The 13,264-nt window shown below is 47.6% G+C and overlaps 1 protein-coding gene across 2 annotated transcripts in view; it reads right to left on the minus strand.

The window, feature by feature from the left end:
• Window positions 1-8,339: 8,339 nt before the first annotated feature.
• Window positions 8,340-13,264, minus strand: part of UNC5B (unc-5 netrin receptor B) — an 87,802-nt gene continuing 82,877 nt past the window's right edge. For both annotated transcript variants that reach the window (XM_061181227.1, XM_061181217.1), the window contains 2 exons: window positions 12,837-13,018; window positions 8,340-11,959 (listed from right to left, as the gene is read on the minus strand). In XM_061181227.1, the coding sequence (XP_061037210.1) occupies window positions 11,794-11,959; window positions 12,837-13,018 (348 nt within the window). In that variant the 3' untranslated portion in view covers window positions 8,340-11,793. The remainder of the gene's footprint in view (window positions 11,960-12,836; window positions 13,019-13,264) is intronic.

Raw genomic sequence — 13,264 nt, forward strand, 5'->3', positions numbered from 1 at the left:
TACTTTTCACCTATTCTTTTGTACTTTACTTTTTAAGCCATAAGCATTATCATATTTTGAATTAAAATGGGCAAAATTTCAAAAATTTGCTAAACGGCAGTGGATGAGGTCTTCCGGAGTCTGATCTCAAGGCGTCGGCTGGGGTTGGAATGGATTTTTTCTCCTTTTGGCCCCTAGTGGAGGAAGGGGCAGCCCGTGGCCCGTCCACACCCAGCAACCCTTCAGGGGCAACAGCGGGTGGCCTGAAGATTGCTGGCTGTGCCAGGCTGGCTGGCATGTGTGGCAGCCTTTTCACCTCACTGCTCTGCTCTAGGGCATCTCACTGGGCAGCTACTCAGTCACAGGGGTGGAACTAGCCCATCTTCTGCCTGCTCCTGGTTTTCCATCATCCACCCTGGGACAGCGACAGAGGAGGGTCCGAGGGGTGGGGCTGTCACACCCCTGCCTAGAACGAGGACCCCCAGCCCCAAATTACAGCACTACAGCAGCCAGAGAAAACTTACAGAGCAGCAGGTCAAAGGCCTCCATTTCATGGATGAGGAAACTGAGGCTTGGCAAGGGATAGTGACCCCCACAGCATCAGGACTAGAACCCAGGTCTCCTGCTTCCCAGGCTGGAACTCTTTGCACCCCACCAAGGAGCAGGTGGCAAACAAGGCCCTCCTGCTTAGGTGGTGGGCAGAGGGTGAGAAGTTTTAAATGCGTACCCTTGACTCCTGGGGGTACCCTAAATAATCTACCTGCCTATGGGGGCTACCTGTACAAAATAACTTCCCTCTACCTGACCTTGCCCACCCCCTCCCTGGGCTGCTGCCCCACCTCAGGCTATTACCCCTTTCCTTTCCTACATACAGACACACACACACACACACACACACACACACACATGAATGTGATGGCTCCAGGTACTCTGGGTCCCCAGAAAATGATGACAATCTGAGTGGTGGGTCTGTGTGCGTGTATGTGTATGTGCCTTGCCTCCCCCGCCTCCCCCACTAGGCCATAAACTTGCAGAGGACCCAGACCGCAGGTGCTCCCTACCCACAGTGGGACAGACAGGCCATCCTTGGCATACACCTTAGAGCCACAGGTCCCTGAAAATCAGAGCTGGTAGGGCCCTTCAGGGCATGAAAAGTTTAGAAAAGGATCCCATAATAGATAACTAATAAGGACCTACTGTATAGCTCAGGGAATTCTACTCAATAATCTGTAATGGCCTATATGGTAAAGAATCTAAAAATAAGTGGATATATGTATATGTATAACTGATTCACTTTGCTGTACACCTGAAACTAACACAATATTGTAAATCAACTATACTCAATAAAAATTTTAAAAATAAAAAAGGGTGCCATGGCCAAATACATGCAGGACACCCTGCATTATGAGACCAGCTTCTTCACGCAGGCCTTCTCAGAGCCTTTAATGTGCTGTGACTCTCTACTACGAAGCCAGAGGGTGCTCTAACCCCAAACTTCAGAGATCACAAAATTTACCCACAGAGCAGGCAATGCATGCTGGATAATGTTGGGACCACACTCAATTCACACAGGGAGACCTGAGGTCTACAGGGTAGAGGGGACCAAGGCCACTGCCAGCCGTATGACACCTTTGTGCAAATTAGAAAAAAAAAATCCCCTCAAAACATTTCCAGGACTTGCCTGGTGGCGCAGTGGTTAAGAATCCGCCTGCCAATGCAAGGGACATGGGTTCGAGCCCTGGTCCAGGAAGATCCCACATGCTGTAGAACAACTAAGCCCAAGTGCCACAACTACTGAGCCTGCGCTCTACAGCTCACGAGCCACAACTACTGAACCCGTGTGCTACAACTACTGAAGCCCGCATGCCTAGAGCCCGTGTTCTGCAACGAGAAGCCCCCACAATGAGAAGCCCGCGCACCGCAACAATGAGTAGCCCCCGCTCACTGCAACTAGAGAAAGCCCGCGGGCAGCAATGAAGACCCAATGCGGCCAAAAATAAATAATAAATAAATAAAGACATTTCCATCTATAGGAAAATTAAAACCAATGTGTTGATGTTATTAGAACAAGAACTTTTACTGCCATCTGCTGGAAATATCTCATAGTAAATACATAAATGTACAATCTGTGTAGGAATGGCATCACCCTCCCCCTTAGATATGGCATTCTTGTCCAGTGATTAAGCCCAACCATGCATGACAGCCTTGGGTCTAAAGTCACATAATCCCAGCCCTCCCATCATTCCCTTTCTGCTGGCATGATTTTCTTATGTCTCAGGTGAGTGCTCTCAACTGACCTCAGCCTCAGCCCCAGCTGGGAAACACCCTTCTGAACTTCTCAGAGGCAGACAGGGACGCTGAGGGCTTCATGTCTGTTGCTCCTCCCGCCCACCACCTAGCCCATGACAGGCTCAAATGACTGGCTCCTGAACACATCCCATGAATGCTTATGCACTGAGGGCACTGGCTGAGGAGCAGGGACTGGGATCCAGAGGTAGCATGGGCTCTGACTTGCTGTGTGACCATGGGGAAGTTCTTATCCCTCTCTGGGCCAGTTTTCCCTTCTGTAAAATTAGGCAGTTGAACCTGATCACTTCTAGGAGCTCAGAGAGCTCTGGCAATGACCTCCTGGCCCCTAACTTGTGGAATTTTGAGAAAAGCAGGAAGGTCATTCCCACTTGCTGATAGAAAGACATTCAAGAAGACAGCCAGGGCTTCCCTGGTGGCGCAGTGGTTGAGAATCTGCCTGCTAATGCAGGGGGCATGGGTTCGAGCCCTGGTCTGGGAAGATCCCACATGCCGCGGAGCAACTAGGCCCGTGAGCCACAACTACTGAGCCTGCGCATCTGGAGCCTGTGCTCCACAACAAGAGAGGCCGCGATAGTGAGAGGCCCGTGCACCACGATGAAGAGTGGCCCCTACTCGCCGCAACCAGAGAAAGCCCTCGCACAGAAACGAAGACCCAACATAGCAATCAATCAATCAATCAATAAAAAAATAAATAAATCTTTAAAAAAAAAAATAAAAAAGAAGACAGCCAATGGGACTTACCTGGCAGTCCAGTGGGTAAGACGTCGCCTACCAATGGAGGGGGTGCAGGTTCAATTCCTGGTCAGGGAGCTAAGATCCCACATGCCTCAAGGCCAAAAAACCAAAACATAAAACAGAAGCAATATTGCAACAAATTCAATAAAGACTTTAAAAATTGTCCAAACCACTAAATAGACATTTCTCCAAAGATATACAGATTGCCAACAAACACATGAGAGGATGCTCAACATCATTAATCATTAGAGAAAGGCAAATCAAAACCACAGTGGGAAAGGAAATAGTCATTCAAGTCCAGGAAGCGCAGAGAGTCCCATACAGGATAAACCCAAAGAGAAACATGCCGAGACACATATTAATCAAACTATCAAAAATTAAATACAAATAAAAAATATTAAAAGCAGCAAGGGAAAAGCAACAAATAACATACAAGGGAATTCCCATAAGGTTAACAGCTGATCTTTCAGCAGAAACTCTGCTGAAGCCAGAAGGGAATGGCAGGACATATTTAAAGTGATGAAAGGGAAAAACCTACAACGAAGATTACTCTACCCAGCAAGGATCTCATTCAGATTCGATGGAGAAATTAAAAGCTTTACAGACAAGCAAAAGTTAAAAGAATTCAGCACCACCAAACCAACTTTACAACAAATGCTAAAGGAACTTCTCTAGGCAGGAAAAACAAGAGAAGGAAAAGACCTACAAAAACAAACCCAAAACAATTAAGAAAATGGTAATAGAAACATACACATCAATAATCACCTTAAATGTAAATGGATTAAATGCTCCCACCAAAAGACATAGACTGGCTGAATGGATACAAAAACAAGACCCATAAATATGTTGTCTACAAGAGACCCACTTCAGACCTAGGGACACAAACAGACTGAAAATAAGAGGATGGAAAAAGATATTCCATGCAAATGGAAATCAAAAGAAAGCTGGAGTTGCAATTCTCATATCAGACAAAATAGACTTTAAAACAAAGACTATTACAGGAGACAAAGAAGGACACTACATAATGATCAAGGGATCAATCCAAGACGAAGATGTAACAATTGTATATATTTATGCACCCAACATAGGAGCACCACAATACGTAAGGCAAATGCTAACAGCCATAAAAGGGGAAATCGACAGTAACACAATCACAGTAGGGGACTTTAACGCCCCACTTACACCAATGGACAGATCATCCAAAATGAAAATAAATAAGGAAACACAAGCTTTAAATGATACACTAAACAAGATGGACTTAATTGATATTTATAGGACATTCCATCCAAAAACAACAGAATACACTTTCTTCTCAAGTGCTCATGGAACATTTTCCAGGATAGATCATATCTTGGGTCACAAGCCAAGCCTTGGTAAATTTAAGAAAATTGAAATCGTATCAAGTATCTTTTCTGACCACAATGCTATGAGACTAGATATCAATTACAGGAAAAAATCTGTAAAAAATACAAACACATGGAGGCTAAACAATACACTAATAAATAACCAAGAGATCACTGAAGAAATCAAAGAGGAAATCAAAAAATACCTAGAAACAAATGACAATGAAAACACGATGATCCAAAACCTATGGGATGCAGCAAAAGCAGTTCTAACAGGGAAGTTTATAGCAATACAATCCTACCTCAAGAAACAAGAAACATCTCAAATAAACAACCTAACCTTACACCTAAAGCAATTAGAGAAAGAAGAACAAAAATCCCCCAAAGTTAGCAGAAGGAAAGAAATCATAAAGATCAGATCAGAAATAAATGAAAAAGAAATGATGGAAACAACAGCAAATATCAATGAAACTAACAGCTGGTTCTTGAGAAGATAAACAAAATTGATAAACCATTAGCCAGACTCATCAAGAAAAAAAGGGAGAAGACTCAAAATCAACAGAATTAGAAATGAAAAAGGAGAAGTAACAACTGACACTGCAGAAATACAAAGGATCATGAGAGATTACTACAAACAACTATATGCCAATAAAATGGACAACCTGGAAGAAATGGACAAATTCTTAGAAAAGCACAACCTTCCGAGACTGAACCAGGAAGAAATAGAAAATATAAACAGACCAATCACAAGCACTGAAATTGAAACTGTGATTAAATATCTTCCAACAAACAAAAGGCCAGGACCAGATGGCTTCACAGGTGAATTCCATCAAACATTTAGAGAAGAGCTAACACCTATCCTCCTCAAACTCTTCCAAATATAGCAGAGGGAGGAACACTCCCAAATTCATTCTACGAGGCCACCATCACCCTGATACCAAAAGCAGACAAAGATGTCACAAAAATATAAAACTACAGGCCAATGTCACTGATGAACATAGATGCAAAAATCCTCAACAAAATACTAGCAAACAGAATCCAACAGCACATTGAAAGGATCATACACCATGATCAAGTGGGGTTTATCCCAGGAATGCAAGGATTCTTCAATATCCGCAAATCAATCAATGTGATACACCATATTAACAAATTGAAGGATAAAAATCATATGATGCAGAAAAAGCTTTCAACAAAATTCAACACCGATTTATGATAAAAACCCTCCAGAAAGTAGGCATAGAGGGAACTTGCCTCAACAAAATAAAGGCCATATATGACAAACCCACAGCCAACATCATTCTCACTGGTGAAAAACTGTAACCATTTCCTCTAAGATCAGGAACAAGACAAGGTTGTCCACTCTCACCACTATTATTCAACATAGTTTTGGAAGTGTTAGCCACAGCAATCAGAGAAGAAAAAGAAATAAAAGGAATCCAAATCAGAAAAGAAGAAGTAAAGCTGTCACTGTTTGCAGATGACATGATACTATACATAGAGAATCCTAAAGATGCTACCAGAAAACTACTAGAGCTAATCAATGAAGTTGGTAAGGTTGCAGGATACAAAATTAATGCACAGAAATCTCTTGCATTCCTATACACTAACGATGAAAATTCTGAAGGAGAAATTAAGGAAACACTCCCGTTTACCACTGCAACAAAAAGAATAAAATACCTAGGAATAAACCTACCTAAGGAGATAAAAGATCTGTATGCAGAAAACTATGAGACACTGCTGAAAGAAATTAAAGATGATACAAACAGATGGAGAGATATACCATGTTCTTGGATTGGAAGAATCAACATTGTGAAAATGACTATACACCCAAAGCAATCTACAGATTGAATGCAATCCCTATCAAACTACCAATGGCATTTTTCACAGAACTAGAACAAAAAATTTCACAATTTGTATGGAAACAGAAAAGACCCCGAATAGCTAAAGCAATCTTGAGAAAGAAAAATGGAGCTGGAGGAATCAGGGTCCCTGACTTCAGACTATACTACAAAGCTAAAGTAATCAAGACAGTATGGTACTGGCACAGAAACAGAAATATAGATTAATGGAACAGGATAGAAAGCCCAGAGGTAAACCCGTGCACATATGGTCAACTTATCTTTGATAAAGGAGGCAAGAATATACAATGGAGAAAAGACAGCCTCTTTGATAAGTGGTGCTGGGAAAACTGGACAGCTACATGGAAAAGAATGAAATTAGAACACTCCCTAACACCATACACAAAAATAAACTCAAAATGGATTAAAGACCTAAATGTAAGGCCAGACACTATAAGACTCTTACAGGAAAACACAGGCAGAACACGCTATGACATACATCACAGCAAGATCCTTTTTGACCCACCTCCTAGAGAAATGGAAATAAAAACAAAAATAAACAAATGGGACCTAATGAAACTTAAAATCTTTTGTACAGCAAAGGAAACCATAAACAAGACGAAAAGACAACCCTCAGAATGGGAGAAAATATTTGCCGATGAAGCAACTGACAAAGGATTAATCTCCAAAATGTACAAGCAGCTCACGCAGCTTAATATCAAGAAAACAAACAACCCAATCCAGAAATGGGCAGAAGACCTAAATAGACATTTCTCCAAAGAAGATATACAGATTGCCAACAAACACATGAAAGGATGTTCAACATCACTAGTCATTAGAGAAATGCAAATCAAAACTACAATGAGGTATCACCTCACACCAGTCAGAATGGCCATCATCAAAAAATCTACAAACAATAAATGCTGGAGAGGGTGTGGAGAAAAGGGAACCCTCTTGCCCTGTTGGTGGGAAGTTAAATTGATACAGCCACTATGGAGAACAGTATGGAGTTTCCTTAAAAAACTAAAAATTGAACTACCATACGACCCAGCAATCCCACTACTGGGCTTATATCCTTAGAAAACCATAATTCAAAAAGAGTCATGTGGGACTTCCCTGGTGGTGCAGTGGTTAAGAATCTGCCTCCCAATGCAGGGGACACGGGTTTGAGCCCTGGACCGGGAGGATCCTACATGCTGCAGAGCAACTAGGCCCGTGCGCCACAGCTCCTGATCCTGTGCTCTGGAGCCCCTGAGCCACAACTACTAAGCCCGCGTGCTGCAACTGCTGAGGCCCACGTGCCTAGAGCCCGCACTCCGCAACAGGAGAGGCCACCGCGGTGAAAAGCCCGCTCAGTGCAGTGAAGAGTGGCCCCCGCTCGCCACAACTGGAGGAGGCCCGTGCACAGCAATGAAGACCCAATGCAGCCAAAAATAAATAAATAAATAAATAAATAAATAAATAAATTTATTAAAAAAAAAAAAAGAGTAACGTACCACAATGTTCATTGCAGCTCTATTTACAATAGCCAGGACATGGAAGCAACCTAAGTGTCCATCAACAGATGAATGGATAAAGAAGATGTGGCACATATATACAATGGAATATTACTCAACCATAAAAAGAAACGAAATTGAGTTATTTGTAGTGAGGTGGATGGACCTAGAGACTGTCATACAGAGTGAAGTAAGTCAGAAAGAGAAAAACAAATACCGTATGCTAACACATATATATGGAATCTGAAAAAAAAAAAATTGGTTCTGAAGAACCTAGGGGAAGCACAGGAATAAAGACGTAGATGTAGAGAATGGACTTGAGGACACGGGGAGGGGGAAGGGTAAGCTGGGACGAAGTGAGAGAGTGGCAATGGACATATATACACTACCAAATGTAAAATAGCTAGTGGGAAGCAGCCACATAGCACAGGGAGATCAGCTGGGTGCTCTGTGTCCACCTAAAGGGGTGGGAGGGAGACGCAAGAGGGAGGAGATATGGGGATGTATATATACATATAGCTGATTCACTTTGTTATACAGCATCAACTAACACAACATTGTAAAGCAGTTATACTCCAATAAAGACGTTAAAAAAAAAAAGTCCATACCAAAAAAATCTAAAAAAAAAAAAGACAGAATACAACCTGAATTTTTTATTAGACTAGGAAATATAATTTATTTCATAAAAATTAATTTTGTTACAATAGGAATGCTAAATGTTATTTACAGGTTGTCGTTTACAGAATAAACAGGTGGGATTGGGGCCATCCCTGCAGCCCTGCAGCCCCAAGCACAGAACCATGTCCACGGCCCAGGCGAGTGGTCCAGCCCCTGGCCCACATGACAGCTGCTCCCTGCACCCAGGCTCTTGGTCACCTCTCCTCAGAGGGCCTGCTAAGGGACCTGGCTCAGCTGCCTGGTTGCTGGGGAAAAGGGACCAGAGGGTCCTGGATCATCCAGGAGTGGGGAGGGTCCCTCTGCAGCCCAGGGCACTGCGAGGGAAGGCCGAGGGAGAGGCACATAGAAGATACACCGACTGACCCTGTGGACTCAGAGAGGGCAAAACCAGGCACGCCAACCTCCAGATGGCCCAGCCTGGACGCGAGGAGGGCACACATGCACACACAGGTGGGGTCACGTTCCCGGAGAGGCTCGCTGATGTGCCCGCGGATAAAAGCCCACGCACACATGCACACACGCACAAACACACCCCAGAGATGAGAGAGACGTCAACAGCGCACGAGGGCCCTGCATTCCTGAAGCGGCACTTAATCTGCGGTTCTCAAGGTACTCGGCTGCGTGGGGCTACCTCTCAGGCCTGAATAAGCGGAGAAATGTCCATCCCACCCTGAGGCGGGCAGTCTGCAGACGTAGTCACAGCAGCCGTGGCAGATTGATGGAGCCAGCAAATCCTTTCCAGGCTTTTATTATAAAGCTGGACAGTTTGAACCCTCCCAGGAGGCTTCAGCCAACTGGTTCTGTGCTCCAGGCCCTGGTACACAATTTCTGGGAATCCGATTAGAAATGGCACCTGGGGGGCTGGCCTGGCCTCATCTACCAAGAGCTCCCATCCTGGGCACTGAGGAAGCAGCATGCTTCTGAGGGTGGGGCACGGAGGAGGGACATGGCAGACCACTGTCAACTTCTACCCACTAGCGTTCCCATCAGGAGACTAGAATGACATATCAGAGCCCAGAAGTCCTCAGACAGCAGCTGTGGGGCCTTGGTAGAAAAAGGAAAAGAGGCCCCAAGAAGGCAGTCATATGCCTGAAGTCACACAGAGGTTTAATGGCAAAGCTGGAGCTTGAACGCTGGTCTTTGGACTCCAGGCTGCCCTCAAGCTACCACACAGGCCCACACAGCTCAGACTAGGAGCGAGCCGGGATGCTGAGCCTGTAGTGGACAGGCACCCTTGGCAGGGAAGGCTCACTGCCTTTGTCTGAGGCAATGTCCACACAGGCACTAGGGTAATGAAGAGCCATGGTCTCAGCCTCAGGGGCCCAAGCCCGATGCAGGCCTGGCCCCTTCAGCAGCCCTGATAAAAAGGAACCCTCTCTCAAACCCAGCAGGCCCTTGACTGCCCACAGCCAACCCATTCCCCAGGGGGGCTGGTGGGTGGTGAGAATCCCACTATCCCCATAAGCCCCCTAGTGCATGGCAGGGAAGCCAGGCTGGGGACAATGGTTGGGACTACAGCCCCCAAACCTGCTTTCCTCCCAGGAGACCAGACTTTCAAAGGCCAGGATGCTCATGGACCTGCTGGGGCAAGCCCTGGGGTCAATGGCCAGAGCTGGCACTTGCTTTGGCTTGGGTGCCAAGGAGGAGAGGCCTTTGATGTGGCCTCTGTGCCAGCTCAAGATTCTGGTTCCAGCCATCACCAGATGGCCCAAAAAGGGACCCTGATGGCCCCTTGGAACATCCTGGAACAGGCTGGCGAAGGGATGCCAGGCCCTCCACCCTGGCAACGCTGCGTGTCAAAGCTTCCTTCAAACTCTGTCAGACTGCGGAAGGAGGGTGACAATAGGGTTGCAGGGAGGTGCCTGTGGAGATCAGAGCTGGGAAAATAGCCCTCCACCCTTCCTTCTCCACTCCGGGCCAGTGTGTAAAGCACAGCCAAGCAGCCACCTCCCAGCCTCCCATGCCACCTGCAGGGATGGCTGCTAACACGTTCCTCAAAGCCACACCAACCCCAGAAGCTCAGGCTTCGGCAGCTAGAGAGGCCCTCTTATCCACCCCTTCTGTTTTACAGAAGTAACCAAACCTGGGAAAGGGCAGATCCTGGGCATTAGGAGAACGCCCACCTGCTCCAGCCCACCTGGTCTAGAGGCTGCTGGGTGGGCGTGTCCTCGCTGGCCCCACCCTGGGATGCGGGAGAGAGATGTGTCCATGGGGGATTCTCATCCCTGACTTCTCTCTCTCTGTTAGGGCTCCCCTTCTGGGCCATGCCCCCTCTCCAGAAGCCACCAGACCACAGTACTGGAAATTCTCCCTGGCTCACAGCTGGGCTGGCCCGCCCACATTTTCCATCCCACGGCCTCTTAATCTGGATTCCTGGGAGCCCAAATGAGACTTGGAGCACCCGCCTGGGGCTGTGAGAGGGAGGCAGGACCCCACCCCAAGCCAGATCTCAGGGCTCCTTGGCTTTACTGATTCAGCATCTGCTTAAGATTTTAGAAAGAAACATGGGACCACAGCTCAAACCTCATCTGACCCTGTAGAACTGTGGAAGCTGAGGCCTTGTTAGAATTTAGTCTAAGATAAAATCATTAGCAGCAAAGTGTTCCCTATTCAGTCTCTCTCTCCCTGATTCACACACACACACACACACACACACACACACACACACACACACACGCTCCTGGCCAGAACCACGAGCATGCCCACACTCACCCATACTCAAGAAAAGCGTTTTCTATTTTTTTTGTGTTGTTTTTTCATTTTCTTTTTCTTTTTTTTCTTAAAAAGGACTTATCCAAATATCTGGATAATAAATCATTTGCGTTTCCTAAGAAACTGGGTTTTCTTTTCCCTTGTGGTTTTGGTGTTTTTCTTCTTTTTTTGAGCCTTACTAGCAGTCTGAAGCTTTCTTTCTTTCCTCTTCCTTTTTGCTTGTGGACAGGAGAAAGCAGTTTGTCTGAACTGTACTTGACTCTTCGAAGAGGAAAACAGTGTGAAAGGAGAAAGGGGTTTAGGGAGGAGGGAGAAATCAATAACTGAGGAAGAAAATGAAGAGCACAACTAAAACAAACGCCCCCCAGAGGCCCTGGGGCAGAGGGTGGGAGGGCCACCTCCTTGCTCCCCTAGCTGCCTCCAGAGGCCCCATCCCCATCCCGGTTCCTGCACAGCGGTCTGAGGTCAGGAGAGACAGCAGGAGGTGGAGAAGGACCGCTGGGTCCTCCCAACAACAACGTCCATGGATTTCCTAAGGCTGGTGGTGGTCTGGGGGTGGGGCAAGGGGAGGAGGAGGAGGAAGGGCGATTCTGGCTGTGAGCTCGGGAGCAGAGGAGGCCCAACTGCCCCACAGGAGGTTGCCCTGGGCCTGCCTGTGCCAGCCGCCTGCTGGTCCCTAACAGCCCGCGGGTTTGGGGCAGCTCAGCAGTCCCCGTCGGTGGCCATGGCCACCAGCATCTCACTCTTGCCCATCTCCTCCAAGGCACTCGCCAGGCTGTTGAGGTCCCCGTCGTCCTGCTGCAGAGCTTCCCAGAGGTCGAGGATCACACCCGTGGGGCTCGCTTTTGTGGCAAAGTAGTTCAGGTACCTGATGGAGGGAAGGAGAAGGACACTGGGCTCCCAAAATGCTCAGCCCCTCCCAGGAGCCTGGGGTGGAGGGAGCACTGGGAGTACATCCCAGGAGCACCGGGACGGTGGGCTCTGGGCTCCCACAATCCTGGGTCTGAATTCCAGCCCCTCTGCTTGCAGGCTGTGTGGCCCTGGGCAAGTCACTGCTCCTCTCTGAACCCCAGTCTCATCTCTAAAATGGAAACTGTCCTGCTCATCATCGGTCATCATCATTGTTATTACTATCATTGAAAGACACTGGTCCCAGGAGAGGCTGTCCAAACCTAGCACTCCATTCTCTCTCTCCATCCCACATTCGTTCTCTGCCTGCTCTCACCCGCCCCATGCACTCCTCTGAAAGCAGGAACAAAGCCTTTGACATCCTTATAGATCCCACCCATTTTTAGTAAGATGTCTTCTACATGGCATCTGCTCAATGTAGGTTTATTAAATGGTTTCTCAGTAAGTGTACCCTAACAATAATGAGGACTAATTGCCATTATATTTATCCAGCATTTTAAGTTCTCCAGAAGAGTTTTGACACCAGGATGCATTCTGTCACCCAGCAAGCATTTTCAAAACACCTGCTCTGTCCTGGACACAGGACTGCTGATGGTGATCACACTTGGCTGGTATCCTGGCTTTACCTGATTCTCAAGGGCCAGCACTCTGAGCGCGATGCTCCTCAAGGAACCAGCTTCTCAGACTTAGCACACCCAAGCCTGAGCTCCTGGTCTACCGCAAAGGGCGGATCTGCTCCTGGACCGTCAGTCAGGCTGCCTGCCCCACCTGCCCCATGGGGACAGAGGGAGGGGGGCGGCTGTGGTCCAGGCCGGGTGGGCTGTCCCGACACTCACCGGTCCATGGAGAGCTTCTGCGCCAACAACCGCCAGTCATTGCCGCGCGAGTTAGGGGCGTCCAGGCTGTTGCATATCTTCTGGCGGATGGAAAGGGGGATCTTGAAGGCGTAGGGTCCCAGCTGGGTGGTGACTGCGCTGCTGGGGGCGGAGCAGAGGGCGTCCAGGGAGCCAGCAGGCGTCTGGAAGAGCAGGGGCAAGGGTGAGAGGGGCAGAGGGCTCCCTGTGCACGGCTCGCTGGGCATCTGCCCCTCCGGCCTTCCTGCCTGGGGACTGTGAGCTCTTGGAGGCTCCGGCCGCTCCCCCGCCTCTGGGCAGGCTCCAGGTCAAAGGGCTCCTCCCCTGGAAGGTCAGCTCTCCAGGGCCAGGGCTGCACACCCCCCTCCCCGCCCTCGGGGTGCACATGCTAATGCACTGTCTGGGCCAGT

Source organism: Eubalaena glacialis, chromosome 1, assembly GCF_028564815.1.
Source record: "Eubalaena glacialis isolate mEubGla1 chromosome 1, mEubGla1.1.hap2.+ XY, whole genome shotgun sequence".
NCBI lineage: Eukaryota > Metazoa > Chordata > Mammalia > Artiodactyla > Balaenidae > Eubalaena > Eubalaena glacialis.